Source organism: Meleagris gallopavo, chromosome 2 (assembly GCF_000146605.3).
Source record: "Meleagris gallopavo isolate NT-WF06-2002-E0010 breed Aviagen turkey brand Nicholas breeding stock chromosome 2, Turkey_5.1, whole genome shotgun sequence".
Classification (NCBI taxonomy): Eukaryota; Metazoa; Chordata; class Aves; order Galliformes; family Phasianidae; genus Meleagris; species Meleagris gallopavo.
The window spans coordinates 31,999,337-32,016,071 of NC_015012.2; the positions used below are offsets into that span (position 1 = coordinate 31,999,337).

The window sequence follows — 16,735 nt, forward strand, 5'->3', positions numbered from 1 at the left end:
ACTATAAATTTGAAAAGTTATCTTGGCAACATTTTTCCATTTATTCAAAGATAATTCAAAGCATACCTCAGCAAACTTGTTCTTATGGAAAATATCTACAACCAAAAGCCGAATGAAGCTCCCAGATTTCCATGTTTTAGGGTGAAAGAGCCAAACTCTGTTTGTCACTAATTAAGTAACAAATTTTTACATGCAGTTGCAGAAACAATCTCCTTTCAACACTGTAATGATGACTTGCAAGACTTCCTGAAAGGATATGTAGACAGAAGCTTGACAGCCAGTTCTGTGGAAGGCAGATACCAGCGATGCATTAGAAGAAAGATTCTCGGCAAATGGCTGGAGCATTGATTTCCTCTGTCATCTGCAAAAGAGCAACAAGTGAATGAACTACTTAGCTGCGAACAGAGAAGCATATATCCTTCAAGTGAAGATAAGAAATATCAGAAGTTAAAATCTTGGGTCATTATTTACCAAACAGATAGGAAACAAAAGCAAAGCACACAAATACTCCTTTAGAGGAAACTATTGGTAGACCATAGTGCTGCAGGGAAAAGAAAGTCCAGATAACAGGCATGGACATGTCTAGCATAAGCTAAATGAGTGCAATGAGACAGTGGGTTATGCAAATAACAAATCTAAAGTTAGTCCACTGAGAGGGCAGGGAGATGGTTTATCCAAAACCACTTATAAGATTTGTTTAGTTGCATATTAACCACTAGATTGTTTAAAAAGGGGGATCAAAAGCAACACTTCAGTCCATATGTGGATCGCACCTCCAGCTGCTGTACAGACTCCCCCAGTTTCTGCAGTGTAGCCACTGAGGCTATGGAAGTTACTCCCTGGCTGGCTGCCTGACTGTTCACACTCCACAGTACCCACAATCCTATGTTATTTTCTCTTTGTTGCTATTTCAGTAAACAATAGTCTATATGTGCATATGAAACAGGAACAACATACAGACTAGAGTTGTCAAGGGAGTATGTATATATGGAAGAGAGATATTAGTCCCAACAGACATGAAGTATGTGGGTTCTGCTACCTCTCACTAGGTATACAGGACAGCAGATCTGATCATGGTCTACAAAAAAAGGATATACAGAGTTGCAGTATGCTCAGGAACCAAATCTGGCCCATAAATATTTAATTCCTCTCATCTTTGGATGCTTCCTTCTCTCCGAAAGGCAAAAAAAACCAAACCAACAGCCTTCGATCAAATCAAAATCTGTCCTGTGTTCCAAGAGACTTTAAATGTAGCTTTGTGAATTAAGAACTCATTTCAAAGCATATAAGTATATCCATGAACTCATCTCATCTGGCTATAGGGTGACATAATTCTTGATTAATGGCGCTGTGGATCAAGGTCTACTTCATCATTTCTTTCCCTCAGACCTGGTACACTACATTTAAATAAGAGTAAAAAGATTACATGACCCTTGAGTCATATTATTTCCAATTATTGCATGATGATTTGAAAAACGTTTTAGAGTAACAACTGGTCAGGAAAGCAGCTGTGTAACCACTCAAGACAATGCCAGAAATAACTCCTTGAATCATCCAACTAAGCATTTGTTTAGTTTTAAAACCACTATACACAACATTGCTCTTTATCTGTATTAAATTTTCTTAACACAATATGCATATGACTAAAATTCTGGCCTGTATAATTCTGGGACAAAATGAAACATGGAAAACTTTACAGAATAGAAATGTTTGCCAAGGGAAAGATTGCCTAAATCAGAGAACAGCAGGGGTTATGCTATAATATGAATTCAAAGAACAACAGCAAAGCAAAGTATTGAGAACACCTACCAAACATTTCAATACAAGCGTTCAAAAGCTCATCTAATGTTGCAGCCTTCCCAAGTGTGTTTGACCCCATTGTTCTTCAGTCGCTGTCAAAAAATAAGAGGCATTTTCACCAAGTAGAAAAATGCTTCTTCAGTTCTTCAGCTGCATAGTTTTTTCATTTTATCGTTGGTTGTGTTCTTAGCTGGGCTTCCAGGAAAATCTGCAGAAAGAAAGTAAAGGAAATTGTAGCTATATGGCTACATGAGAGAGTTATCAGGATGCAGCGTTTACAGTTCAATTCACCTTCTCTGCAAACTGCTTTGTCCCCTGCACACGACACAGACCATGTGAAAGACTGCTGTACGATTTCTATACATTCCAGCTTGTGTTTTTAAGTGTTTTCCAATTGTTTGCCCACCACACATCCCTAGCAGGGGTCATAAAACACAAACCAGATGGCAAGTGAGGACATGCATGTATGCTGACGCACACTTTGTTCAGGTCATTTTATTTACACTTGATAAGTCACTTTTTGTTAATAACGCCGCTTTCATGTTCAAAACATAAACATTTGTTTTTCCTAAGGTTACAGGCTCATGGCTGATATCTTTTTATGCTAATGGTTTTAATTGGCATAGGCCACATAGAACGTTTAATGAAGGTCATAACAAACACTAAACTTGGAGGCAATTTTTCAAGGAACCTGAAGATTGAATGCTACGGTTTTTTAAAATAGATCTTTCTATAGGAGTTGAGCACGCACAGAAGGCTGAATGTGTACAGAAACTGTACCATACATCTACTATGCATTTAATTAGCAGATATCCATTTACACCTGAAAGATGTAAAAAATACTGATCCGAGATTTCAGAAATAATTGCAGATTATGCTTAAAGAATTGGTATTTCAAAATAATTTAGTCGACACTTTAAAAATGATTGAAGATTCTGCCTATCCCTTGAAAATTGCTGCGCATGAAATGTAGGAGGGGAAGCAATTTGATCAGATTTTTTTAACCATTCCCTATTACATAAAGCATAGGGCAGCATCATCCCTATCTTCTGTTAACAGCATTAAGGCACCTGTACAGCAATCAACAAGTAACACTCCACGTAGAATAGCAGTGCTTTTATTTTTAATTGTATGACAGCTATTTAAATAGTAGATACCTAGATTCTAACACTACAGTCTACTCCCTGAAAAAAGCCTATCTGACCACTAATCGGTTTTATGCTTATAATATTGCTAAAAGAAGGATGTAACATTTCCACTGGAGGAAGAACTGGCTGACTGGGCCTAAGCCACATATCCTCAGCTGAGCCAAAACATTATATCATATCTCTTGATCACAGCCTCCAACAACCACAACCATTACATCATTATTTGTGTGATTAAGCACTGTTGTTCTATTAGAATGAGAAATGTCTAGATTGTGCCATAAATAGTATCCAACCACAACACCACATCTAGAGATGGATGAGCAGATCTCACTCAGCAGCTGCTCCATGTCAGAGCAGTCAGCTCCAACTGCTCCATAAAGGACCCACTGCTGGACAGAGCTGAGCCAAGAGCAATGCTGGTTTTGACTCTGGGAGAGAAGATTTAAGAATGGGAAAAACTGTTACACTACAGCAGCTGGGAGAGAGGAATGAGAGATGTGAGAGAAACAGCCCTGAAGGCACCAAGGTCAGTGCAGGAGGAGGGCAGGAGGTACTCCTAGGAGTTTCTTGCAGTCTAGAAGCAGCCCATGGAGGAGCAGGCTGTATCCCTACAGCCTGTGGGCACCACACAGGACAGATCTCCACCTGCAGCCAAGGAGGAGCCCAAGCTGCTGCAGTGGATGAGGCCTGAAGGAGGACGCAGCCCATGGAGAGCCCCTGCAGGAACAGCCCTGGGCCAGAGCTACAGCCTGTGGAGAGGAACCCGTGGCGGGGCAGGAGTTTCACCAGTCCAGTAGCACTTGCCTATGAACCAAACTGCGTTGTTAAGCATGACATCATTCTTTATTTGATGACATATTACCATTATGGGAGGCAAAATTCCTTAATAAGTGAAAAGCAAAAATGTCTGCAGCAGTGTGTCCAGAGGTTAAAAGTTTGTAATGGACTGACCTACTAAATGCAGACTCCCTTACAAGTCTTGACCTCACCATGACCACCACATTGAACAGTCATTTGAACAGAAAGCTTTCCTTAACAGTCTCATGCAGCCTAATTGCATTTTTTATTCAACATTTTGGAAGTCCTAAGATGACACTGTGGACTATCCTGAAAGATGTGTTTAAAATGAACGTGCAGGCTGTGTGCTCCTGAGGCAGATGCAGTCAGGTGTAATGCCTTATTTTTTAAAGAAACAGGATACACTGACAGCTAACTTGTGGTCTCATGCAAAAGCATTGAAGGGCAGGAACAGAGCTGGGGGCACTAGTCAAGTTTTAACTGTTGGCTATTATTAGTAGTATAAACAGAAGTCATCATTTTTATTGCTGGAGGCTACTAATGGGAGGTCCTCACCTGGAAGCTGCAGGAGCTTAACATAAAACCCTGATGTCAAGCCAATACAAATCACTGCACAGGCACTTTCACACGGGTTCCATACAAGCTACATTGGTTACAGGTGCAAGCTAAACCAATAAGCTGGGTTTAAATAGGCTTACATTTGACAAATGGGGTAATATTTATTTAGCTGAATTGAATTAAAACAGCTTTTTAGCTAAACCAAAGTAAACGTAGATGTAACATTTTCCCCCATCAGTTAAAAATGTGTTATTTTTCTTCTGCCAAGGGACAACAAATAGAGCCAGGTGTAAATAGTTCAACTTTGACACACAGGCACCTCTATGGGTCTCAGCTCATCTGTAAAGTTTCCAGAGACCTGCATGCAGGAAACTCACATTCTTTACAAGATTAGGACATTCTTGGGAGGTTTAAGTAAGTCAGACTTCTCCTCTTCTTCCCCTCCTCAAATGAATGCTTGCATTAGATGATTTCCACCACCTGGCTGCTGGGCAGAAACTGCTGAAGTGAGCAGCTGAACAAGGAAATCAAGTCAGAAGCAGTACACAGAAAAATAAGCTGAGAAAAAAATCAGGAATCTCATGAGAACATTTATGGTAACTGCCCTTACTGTACTTTTTTTTTGCTTTACCCTGTCTTGTTTGCAACCATGGTAAGCTCTTCAGGACAGAACTCATCTACCATCCTTCAGTTGTAGTGGAGGACCTCAGTATGAGGCCTTTCTTGCTATTAGTCTCCAATAGATTAGTGCAATTGCCATAATAGGAATCCCAAATGGGACACATAAGGCTGCACCTTTGCCTACACTGGTGCAGTCCAGACATCTGTCTAGGCTCGAGTTGACACAAGTTGCCTAATGCATGGTTCCTTAAGTTTATGCTGTTTATGCTACCGCACAAGCAATTAAATATTTCTTGTAAGTTATCAGTACCAGTTTATTTATTACAGTACATGCAACTCCATGTCTAGAAAACTCTAAGGAAGTGACATCCTTGGTCAAGTTTCTCCAGCTGACACATGCTAAAGATGTTCTAAGCAGGAAAGCACAGTGACAGTGTGGGCTGTCAGGCAGCCTAATGCCACTGTTTCTGTCACAGTCCATGACTTCAAGCATCACATGCTGCAGGATGGCACACTGGCTTACCAATGACATTTGTCATGTGGTGTGGAAACACAGAACAAGGGAAGATTGTTGCACTGCCCTTGCATGCAGGATATGAGCCTTGCCGGGAGCAGGAGAGGAAAGAAAAGTAAATCTGAAAGTTCTGGGTTCTTCCAGTGTGATTCACCAGTATTTATTCACCTTTGCTACCCATCTTCAGACAGTAGTTGTCCAATTAACCAGGAGATCTTCGATAATCGCCTTCACCTTATTACTTTAATTCACTTTTTCTGGATCAAAGGGGAACTTCAAAATGCACTAAACAGAATGTTCAGTCTACCTCTCAATGGAGGAGGGGATGGAACATAGCTAAACGTATACTGCTAATGAGTAGCTAGAGCCAAACCTCATACTAACAAGAGACATCCCCTGCACAGGGGATGTTAGTGATTCTATGCCTCTATAGGCTCCACAGGATAAAATTTCAACTTCTCCACTTCATTCACCTACTGCAAACTAGCCAGGCTGTCCCCAGCTAGCACCCAGGCACCCATATCCACTCACTTACACTCCATTCCCTGCTGTGCAGATTATACTTGGTACTTTCAGTGAGATACTGAACAGAGTGGGAGGTCAGGATCAGTTTCTACCTGCTGCTTCTTCTCTTTCACTCTTGTCTTATGCTCCAGTGTGGCTCTTTTAATGTAGCCCCTTCACAAGAGTACTGGCTCCATCATGAGCTTATCCATGGTCTCAGTTCTTTCAGGGAAGTACCTTTTCTGCCACAGAGCATCTTCCAGTTCTCTGACCTTGCTATTCTCTCTGTTCTTTCTTCCTCTTCATGTTTTCTGCCCCTGCTCAGACTTTTTCACAGAGGGACCAAGAGCCTGGCTGATGGGCTCAGCTGTGGCTCAGAGTGTGTCCTGGTTGGAACAGCTATGTCTGGCACAGGGCAGCCTCTGGCCTCTTCCTCCCACAGAGGTCCCATCTGCAGCCCCTCTGCTGCCAAACCTTTCCATTGGCACCTAACACAGCCTCTAAGGGATGAGTGCTTGCGGCCCTAAGATAAGAGCAAGCAAGGTAAAAATTGTGAAATGTATTTCATTGTGTTCAATTTTGAGAGAAGAGTCCTTTGGGCTAACTACTTTCAAGTCATTGCATGCCACTTAATTAACACAGATGGGTGTTATAAACAATTTGGAGGCCTTCTGCAGGAACAGGGGTTAAATGAATTGGACCATAGCTGAGAAACCAAGTGGCAATATAGATCTGCTCATATGCATTACCAAACTATTAGTTCAGAGCCACGTAATACCTTGCAGACATTCTTAGAGTACAGAGTACAATACATACCTAAAACAAAAGAGAAGCTTACAGAAATCACGAGGAATGCTAATGGATAGTCACAGGACCAAATACTTTCAGTAATCAGAAAGTCACTTGATTAAGACCCAAGCTGCTTAGACATCATTTTGTTTAGCATTCTTACCTCTTACTGTGAAATGTAACCAAGATTTCTGACATAACAGAAATAAAAATAGGTTTCTTCATATATAAGCTCTGCAAAATAATGGGTAAATTGATAACCGGATTTCTAAAAACAAAAATCTCATTCTCAATTGCAATTTTAGCGTTATGCAATGTTATCTACTATACAGTTATCTACCATACTTGGGCTTTTTCCCATTCTCTTCACTTTTTGCTTCCTCAATTTACTGTGTTGGCCTTTGTCTCCGCTTTATAAGCTGTGAGTCCAGCTTATAAAAGCAGTAAAATCTGAATGTGCATCCTTGAATTATTTAATGTGCTGGAATACTACCTTATTTCCCCTCTCCATGGGTCAAGGTACTACAATTGTCCAGGACGGCATTAGGTTCAAAGAAAGATCCAAAAGTGGACTTTATTTCACCTTCAAAATGAAGAAAACTTCTAGCCACACTTCTCAGCAGATAGTCATTAAAAGGTGTTCTGCTCTTCCCAGTAAAGCAAAAATAAAATTTCAAATATCAGACATTTCATTGATGTGCATGACACAAGGGGACAGAGCTTTTCTGAGAATATTTGCCCTTCAGACATGTTAGAGATCTCTACCACCAAAGTATAACTCGTCAAGAGGGGAGAGCTAACAGCAATAAGAATCCATATGTTTCTATATCCTTTTTTTTTCTTCCCAGAAACTGAATCAATACTCTATCAGTACTTCTTACAAGTTATGTTTCTACTTGTAAGCCTCAGGAAAAACTCTTGGCAATTACCTTTATTATTGACAGACTTGCTTACGAGTTTTGACAGCCTTTCATGAATAAGCGTGGTTTGTTAACCAAGCAGGGGGGAGAAAAGGAAGCCTATATTCTTGACTGATCACACTGTTGTACGCTTTTAGCAGACTGGTTTTTCTTTTCCCAAGAGAAAAAATTTATTTTAAGCTATTTTAAAACACATATGGGGAAATAATCATATCTTCAGTTCTGAAAGATAAAGTCAGTATTCATTTCCATTTATCTGTAACAAAATACTTTAATATTTTACCATTATTTACTACTGCCAATTTTATTCTCTTAAAACCAAGCTAGAAAATCAGACAGACCTATTAATTAGCTCACTAAGAAATCCTAGGTCCTATTTTCCTATGTCTTCTGTTATATTCAGTGTGGAGATTTCCTTTTTCCCTCACTAGATAATTTTTTCTTATTTTTAACTACGTCAAAATTCTCATACAGTAGTACAGTCCCTGAGCAGTGTCTTTTATGAAGCTGTTAAATCTTCCAAGACTTATGAGAGGTTTAAGAGTCAACACTACTCCCAGTTTCAGGCTAGCATTCAAACAATGTTAAAGCAAAGGGAATTATAAGAACCATTAACTTTGAATATAAGTCAGTCAATTTGATATAAAAATTTTTGTCTGACAAACCCATGGTTTCCAAAGCCATTTTCCCTTTGAATAAGCTTTCTTCCTACACCAAATTCAGTAACTTCCAGTTATTTTCTTTTCCACTGTAGATGGACTATCTGTTCCTGGCTCAAAACATTCTAAGCCCACATTGACAGCTGCATTGCAGATTGTGTGTATATATATACACACACATACACACACATAATGCTCATACATTATAATGATGCCAAAAGAATTACAGCCATTTATGGAGTATCTCAAGCATGTAAATCTCAGCAGAGTTGCAGTGGTCACTCAAACAGACAGATTATTGCTAAGTGCACTGGAAAGCAAGATGTTCAAACATATTCTCTCTCCCCTCTTCCATCTCTGCAGCAACACTGATATCAAGAGAAGAAATCTGTAATCACAGATACCAATAAAGGGAAACTTCCACACCTACCTATCTCCCATCTTTCCCAGCATCAATGACTGTATCTGATTTTTCCCTCTTCTTGTTTCTGGCATTTTCCTAGCTGAAGAACAACTGCAGTTATTTTACATCTAATAAAAACAAGGCCAACGCCTTATGAAGAGATGCTAAGCATGCCTTTATTTTTATCTCTTGAGCACCATTATCCCATACATCACATTTCTCCCTGCAAATTCACAACCTGTACTCATCCCAGTGTGAGGAGTGTCTCCTCCTGTGAACACAATCAAAATACTGGGCAACTTCAGAAATATCTTGACCACATGGCCTGGGAAGTACATATTGGTGTGCTAAGTTGAAGGTAGCAACTGGCAAAAAAATAAAGGCAAGAAGAGGTGTTCAGGGACTTAAGTAAAAGGAAACTGGATGACTGAGATGGAGTAAGACAGTTATGAGGACAGAGGGGCAGAACGGGGCTTTGGCTCCTTTTTATCATTTGGTTGTTACAGTGATCTTATGCTGAAATCATCCTTTTCTTTCGCCTTTGATGAATGTAGAGAGTAGTTCACATATAACTGCTATTTCCCCACAGATATGCTAACAGGTCCCAGACAAGAAGAGAAGACTGAACCAGTTGCTAACAGTCAGTAAACCTTCTCATTCCCTAATGGCAATATCCCATTTATTTGAGAGCAATTGCTCTTTGAAGAAAAAAAGCAAATAAAAATGGCACACAAGAAAACAGTAACAGGCACACATGACAGCAGCCAGTAAGTGCACAATCCCAGGAACTCATGCAAATTGCTGTCTGTTGCATGCTCACATGAACTGGGGGTGCCTGCCTGCCACAATGGTGTGGCTTTGCACCCGCAAAAGTTGATAATGACTCAAAGCTCACAATGAAGCAGGTGTGTAAAAAGCTGGTGGAATAAAAACACAGCCCGGAGGTCAGGAGAGATACAGCACCTTCCTTTGGCGAGCTGTCAGCAGATGCTGAACAGCTAAATACACAAGTGGTTCCTTACATCTAGGTATTTTCTGTAAGTTTCTCCTGGGAAGAAGTGTGAAACAGTGGCAGGCTTCTGACTTCTTAATGGTGCAGAGAGAATAATTTAAACACATACATATAGAGATGAAGCAGTTCAGAGCTTTTAACAATAGTAAGCCTCTGACAGAGAAGGGCAGAGAAGGGACTATTGGCACTTTCTAGTGCGTCTGATCAGACTTGGAACTTATTTTCAGAGGTAACAAAGCAATGGGCAGATGGTTGACTAAACACTGTTTCCTTAATGAGAAATACACTGGTTAGCATGATCCTATGAAGACATGCAACAAACTTCTCAAACTCTTTATGATATCAGAAGAAATCCACAGAGCACAGGATATGACAACAGCATCACTACAGTTAATGGCAACAGCTATGCTGTTGGAACAGTGGGTTTTATTAATAACCACGTACTTTCCTAACAATAGGACAATTTGCAGCCAACAAGTTAAATACTTTAATTAAAAAAAAAAAAAAAGAGTAAAGGCAACACAGGCATTTCTCATCAAAAGGCCTGAAACACAAACAAGCTCATACCTGTCTCAAATTAAAAAAGAATAAAAAGCATGTTACAAATCCAGCTTTAATAAGTAACACATTCAACAAGTACCTTTTAACTTCAGTACGCTAAGTTCTTTTTGGTAATTAACTATTTATTATAACACGGAATATTTAATCCAGGACTGCAGCTAGACAACTATCACCCCTCTGAAGTCACAGGTCACACTGCTACAACGGACTTCAGAGGAATGCATCTCATCAGGAATTCCAAAAGAAGACTGAACTGGAAAAGGGATGCAGGGCCCAAATCCACGCTCCCTCTCATTCACTTCCAAGACCATAATTCTCAGCCTGGTCTCTGCTGTCTCACCTCCTCACTCAAGAAGGTGACTTCCCATAGAGCTTCTGGCCTCTTTCTGCTTTTTCAGCATTAAAGATACCAAATGCTTAACTATGGCCTTGAGGAACATATCAGAGTCAGTAAAACCAAGTAGCTCCCCAGCTAGGACATCATTTTAAATCTTTTCAGGATTTGCACACCAGAAACTTCTCTGCTTTGCCAATATTAGGTAACACTGGTCACACCTAAATTGCCCCTCCCATACTGAACAGGCACAGCAGCAACGCCCAAGCTCTCTAAGACATCTGAACACGTTAAAAGTGTGAAAGACACAACATCTGTTATTGTTTTTAGTGGAAGGATTGTAGTCCCCCACTTGGCTGAGACAACAAAGTAGATTTGCCAGAGTAGGTTCTTCCTGCCCCAGAACATCAACGAACAAAATTCCGTATTAAATGAAATGAAATATCTTTGGGCTTCAGAGAGAAAGCAAGTAAGAGGGTGACTAATTAAAGAATACTTGTTCTAGAAGAGGAAAAAAAAAAATATTGTGAATTCTAGTTCTTGTTCCACTGCCTAGTTGAGACAAAAATATATGGACAGTCATAAGGGCAGAGCCTGGAAACCAAGAGTTTTAGGAAGGGTGGCATCTGTTCCAGGAAGTACGTGCTCATGAGTTTAGTAAAGTAGAGCATGAGTAAGCAAGCTAAAGTAGGCAAGACATCTTTAACAGATGAGACTTTTTTGAGGTGTTTTAAGGAAGATATTTCATGAACAGTGTGATAAAACCAGAAAGTCAGGGCTATTCTGATTTGAACAGAAAAAAGCAAACAAACAAAATGGTAAACTGACTCAAGCTCTAATCCAGCAAAGATTTTCTGATGCAATTTGCACTGCTGGCAATCCATTATATCATAATATCATGTGCACAAACTGCTTTTCCGCCTTCCCACTAGCAAAACCAGAAATTTCTGAGCAAGCTCTGGGTTCAAACACTGGGTTGCTGCAAAAAAGGAGTTAATTGATGCATGTTATATGAACCAGATTATGGACTGGGCTGAGCTAATTAAATGATGAGTTATGAATGGAAGCCCATCTATAATAACAATATTTCAGACTAAGGAGATTAAATTTGGTGAGATCAGAGCTTGTGCTGGAGAAATATTAAGTCTTTTCAAAGACTACAGAGAAGAATGTAGCATCATGACAAAGAAAATATGCAACTTTGAGTCATTTATCAAAGAAATCAATGTGTGTAAGCAAGCATGCAAATGTACCCACTATAAGTTCGATCTGCTCTACTGTATCATCTACTATTTACTTAAATAATAGACTCTAAGGCTGTTTTCTACTTGGAAATCATCAACAACCCTCAGGTACAGTAAGCAGAATACACATCAACAGGAATGGAAAATTCTTGTTCATCAAGAGCCTTTTCCTGCACACGCTTCCCATACTTCAGGTTCTCTTGCACAAGCCCACCACTACTCTGAGTGAAACACATGTTGCCGTAGTAAGGGCTGAAAGAGAAGCAGTTTTAACAGTGGCTGATGGAGTTGTATATGGAAATGCAATTATATTTAACATAACATGTAGCATAGTGTGTATCTACTGTTATATACTAAGCTTGGTATAACCTGAGTGGTAGACTAAAGCAGATGTTCTGTTGAATCACCAATTAATTTAAGATCATACGGTTATTTTCTGTTTGCAGAAACTAAATATATTAGGTATCTGAACAGAAATAGCTCGTTTCACTAATTTTGCACAGTTTAGTAGGTCTGGTGTTATTCTTTAGGTACCGAAGCCTTCCCCCCTAGCCTGAGAAATTCCAGACCCTTAGTAAAGATAATATGCACTAATCACAGGTGTGAGAGTACAGTGCAGAGAGAGTCAAACCATTTCATCTATTTGAATGTGGTCAGAGGACACAGGAGCAAGGGGAGCGGCTACTTAGAGTGAGACAGCAGATGGCCACCAAAACAACCCAAGTAATTCTCAGGGGAGACTGAATTTTCTGCTGAGCTGTAAACATCAGTTGTGTGGGTATTTCCACACACCCACACTTTGATCCTGACCACATACACACTTAATGTAAGCCAAACTTTCTGATGGGACTACTCATGACTTCTGGTCAGCAAATATCTGTGTGTTTTCAGAATGGCCCTTTGTAGCTGAATTGGACTTGCCAAGTCAGTGTGTTGATCTTGATTGTAGCTGACATTCTTTTAACTTCACTGCAAGAAAAAAGTTCACCCCTGCCCCAGTGCCTCTGATCTGGTAATCAGGTGGCTTTCAGACAGGCCACTCCATTAAGCAAATGAAAAAGTAACACTGCATTGACTATTCACATTGAATAGAAAACCCACACTGAAGACCAATGATCAGAAAAATCTGAAGACCTGAAGGGATTTTTCTGTCAGCTTTTTGATTCAAATGCTTGGGAATTAGACACTGCCATTCATGAATTAAAAGAGAGGGCCAACATGAAAACATTTCTATCAACTCCAGCAATGAAAAGCGATTGCATTACAAACATGTTAACAGAAAGCATTCTCTGGAAGATGTTTGGAGTACCTATAAAAACGTTGCATAATCAGACTCAGACAGCTTAGCAAAAAAGAAAACCACAAGTACCCCTGCAGTATTTTTAAAAGTAGTTTCCTCTCTTTATTCAGGAACATCCTGGGAGTGGCTCCTGTGCATAATAGCATTTTCAACTACAGCAGGAAGCTGGCAAAACTGTGGTTACTCTAGATGTTTTCTTGTAGAGCACAAATATGCCCATTCAGAGAACTGCTCTAATTATTTCCTTGGAGTAAAGGAAAAGAGGAATCTTGAAAAAGGCTCTAAGCGATATGCATATGCACTGAACTTCTGCAGAGGGACAGCAATGCTCAGGCTGTTATCAAATCTCCCCTACTGTGTAATTAAAAAAAAAAAATCATCCAGGATGAAGATTTCTGTTAGGTATCAGACTTTCTAGACGTGTACCTATGTCAGTGTGTCAATCTAGATGTGTCAATAGCAAATGCAAAGGCTGGGCACTTCCCATAACAAAGGATGCAGAAATCCAATCCATGCGTTATATCATCTCTACGCAGAACTGCCTTGACTTACACAAGCATAATTTGGGGATGTGAGTGTGATATTCAAAAAGCTGAGCACATGTGCTTCTGGGAGATCATTATACTAAGTTATAAAAGAGTGGTAGCACAGTGGCTGTGTCTTTCACTCAAGTGTAAAATCAGTGTGTGCCCCAACAGCATCCTGATGGGTACTCCAGTAACAGAGGTTGCAGCTGGAATTCATCAGAAAGGCCATAAAGTGAGAAAAGCTTGAAGACTGCAATATTCTAGTTTCTGAAAGCACACACACTGTGTTTAACAGTAACTACTGCTAAAAAAGTGGGCTGATAGGAACAGAAACAACTGCAGCCTTGAGAATCTTGTAATGCTGATCAAGCTTTCTCTACTTTGTGGACAGAGGGTTTAAAGGGTTAGCTGTTACCCTTGAATTTCATTCAAAATAAGATATAATAATGATAGCTGGGCACTGCAAGTACAGCAGAGTTGTTTACCTTCAATTTTGCAGATCTCAGTGAGAAGTTATTTTCCTTTATTGTAAATAACCTTAAAAATCAATAGCGTAAAGGCCCAAAACTGAGCTTTCCTCACTGTTTCTTTGAGATAATTCAGCGCTAGCTTTGACAATGTTTCAAGACATACCTTATACTACCTGAAGGTAAGCTCAGTGGTGCGGTTATAGAATTTTTACCATAAAATCTGCAGTAGTTTCCTCTTATACTTTGCTCACTTCCCAGGGATGCCTGATAATAAAATCAGCTGCACAACGTATACATACAGCAGGTTAGTGATGCAGCTGACACAGGACCATATGGCTTTACATCCGTCTTTTGCACCAACCCTGGCACAGTGGTTGTTCTAGAGAAGAAGGAAAACAGGAACAGTCTGAGCTGCTAGCTATTTTTCTGGTGGATTTGGGGTTTAGCTTATGTTCAAAGCATGGCCCTTCACAACAGACAGGTCCATGAGATGCCACTGTAGCCAGCATCCCTAGAGGACTATGGGCTCCTGAGTGCAAAGCCAGGAGGCACCTCAGAGCCCCATAGCCTGCAGCACTCTTGGCTTTGCGTGCCATTTGTGGGAAGGCTGCAGGGCAACTACAGTCTGTAGTACTCCAGCTCAAGGTTCAAAGGCACACTACCCTCTGATACAAGAACAGGCAGGAAGCCAGGCAGACTTCTGGTTTTGTGAACAATTGAAACTGATTGACATTTTCCTATAAATTTCCAGTTAACCATAAACTATGGTTTAAAGGAGAATTAGAAATCTTTAGGGAGAAATAAAAAATGAAACTTCTCTTTTTGCGTGAGAAGTGAATGAGGATTATTCTGCTCACCTTTGAAAGACAGACAACATGATTCACTTAACTAAAACTCCAGTGTTTACTCTTGATCCCATTCTGAAATGTAGGTCTTCCCTTCCTCAACAGGATCCCACTAGTCTCCCTCCTCCCAGCCTTCCCCAAAGCACCTGGCAACCCTCAGCCTTACTGCATACCAAATGCCCCACTACCTCTCAGCCTTACTGCATACCAAATGCCCCACTACCTGTTCATTTGTTCCAATTCTTTCTCAATCTTACTCAAAAAAAACCAAAAACCCACACCAAAATGAAAAACCACTCCACAATAACTCATCTCTATATAAATAATTGATCAAAAGTTCCTTTACAAATCCTGTAATTCTTGTATTTTTAGCAAAACTTCAGACCAGAGCTTTCAAAATTTATCAGATGGGGAAATCAACCATTCATGAAGCAAAAGCATAAAAAATGCAAACATCTAAAAATAAAGTGAATTAAAAACCTGGAGATATTTAGGAGACTCACTCCCTGTTTTTATGGAGGATTTTTTAATCTTCACAAGCCAGTTATGTGTTATTATCAACAATCAATTGTATCTTAATCAGTGCACCTTCACTTTTCTCCTGTATTTCTCTGCTACTACCTTTATCTTTCAAAAAAATTTCTTCTTTCAACCCCCAAAACTTGCCAGTCACAAGCAGCTTTCTTCAGGTTGATCATGCAATTTCAGTGGGGTACATTTGTCAATTCCTTACACGACTATTTTTAAGCCAAATGCTGAAATTGCTGTATTCTCAACTTGCATCATTACCTATTCACTAGCTCTACAGAGAAAGAAAAATACATTAGCCATTAACAACCTCTTCACAACATCACCTGTGTAAATAAACATAGTTTTCCCTCCCCGACTAGCACGAGGACAAAACACGGTACCTGTCTTGTTCCTGCAACAGCGAAAACAATACAATCATTAACCACAGATCAGAAAAGTATAGACATTTGGAGCATGAATGACTGTTTATCAATGAGGCGACAAAAACATGCCTCTCTCTTAAGTGTTTTCACAAAAGGTCTCAGATGAAAATAGGAAAGCAGTGGTAGCTTAGAAAAAAATAAAAACAGGGAAAATCACTTACTGTACTTGGTTCTGCAGAGGTATTCAACACAAACATCACCCTTCCTTGTCCAGCTGCCAAGTGCTAAAGCATGAAATGAGCAGCTGTTTCCTTCAAGCTGGGGCTGTGTGTCTTAACTAGTCACATGCCCCTCCTGATAAATCTCACTGCTGTGCCAGGAGGTCAGAATCTGAAGATCATTATTCCCCCTATTTGAAAATCCTTTTCATAATAGCAGCCTTTGCTAAAACGCTTGACTGGAACGTGGCGCTATGTGTTCCATAACTTCTTCTTTTTTTTTCCCCCCTCTAAATGACTAATGCCTAACAGTAGATAAGTCTTAATCAACAGTTGGGGCAGTACAAATGGAAAGTTAAACAGATCTCTGTTGATTGCTTCAATTTTGCACCTGAACTTTATGATTTGCTGCATTTAAATTCAGTCTTCCTGTCAGGAAGAGAACATTTTAAAGCACAGTGGTGTTCATAACGTCTTTAAGACTTGGTCACTCCACTAATCACACAAAATAAGGGAACAATCATACTTTCGGAGATTAGGCATATTTAAAGGGCAACATCGCTACCTCTTATGTTTACATAGTAGAATGATGAGTCCCTTATAATACTGCAGATAAT

The 16,735-nt window shown here is 39.9% G+C and overlaps 1 protein-coding gene across 3 annotated transcripts in view; it reads right to left on the reverse strand.

Annotated features, from left to right (window-relative positions):
- Nucleotides 1-16,407, reverse strand: part of RASGRP3 (RAS guanyl releasing protein 3) — a 39,205-nt gene extending 22,798 nt beyond the window's left edge. For 2 of the 3 annotated variants that reach the window (XM_003203939.4, XM_010706885.3), the window contains exons 1-3: nt 16,122-16,407; nt 1,810-2,008; nt 259-361 (exon numbers count right to left, since the gene is read on the reverse strand). In XM_003203939.4, the coding sequence (XP_003203987.1) occupies nt 259-361; nt 1,810-1,879 (173 nt within the window). In that variant the 5' untranslated portion in view covers nt 1,880-2,008; nt 16,122-16,407. Of the gene's footprint in view, nt 1-258; nt 362-1,809; nt 2,009-2,091; nt 2,233-16,121 lie in introns of those variants that run through there. The other variant, XM_010706886.3, reaches the window with a different exon arrangement.
- Nucleotides 16,408-16,735: the final 328 nt, after the last annotated feature.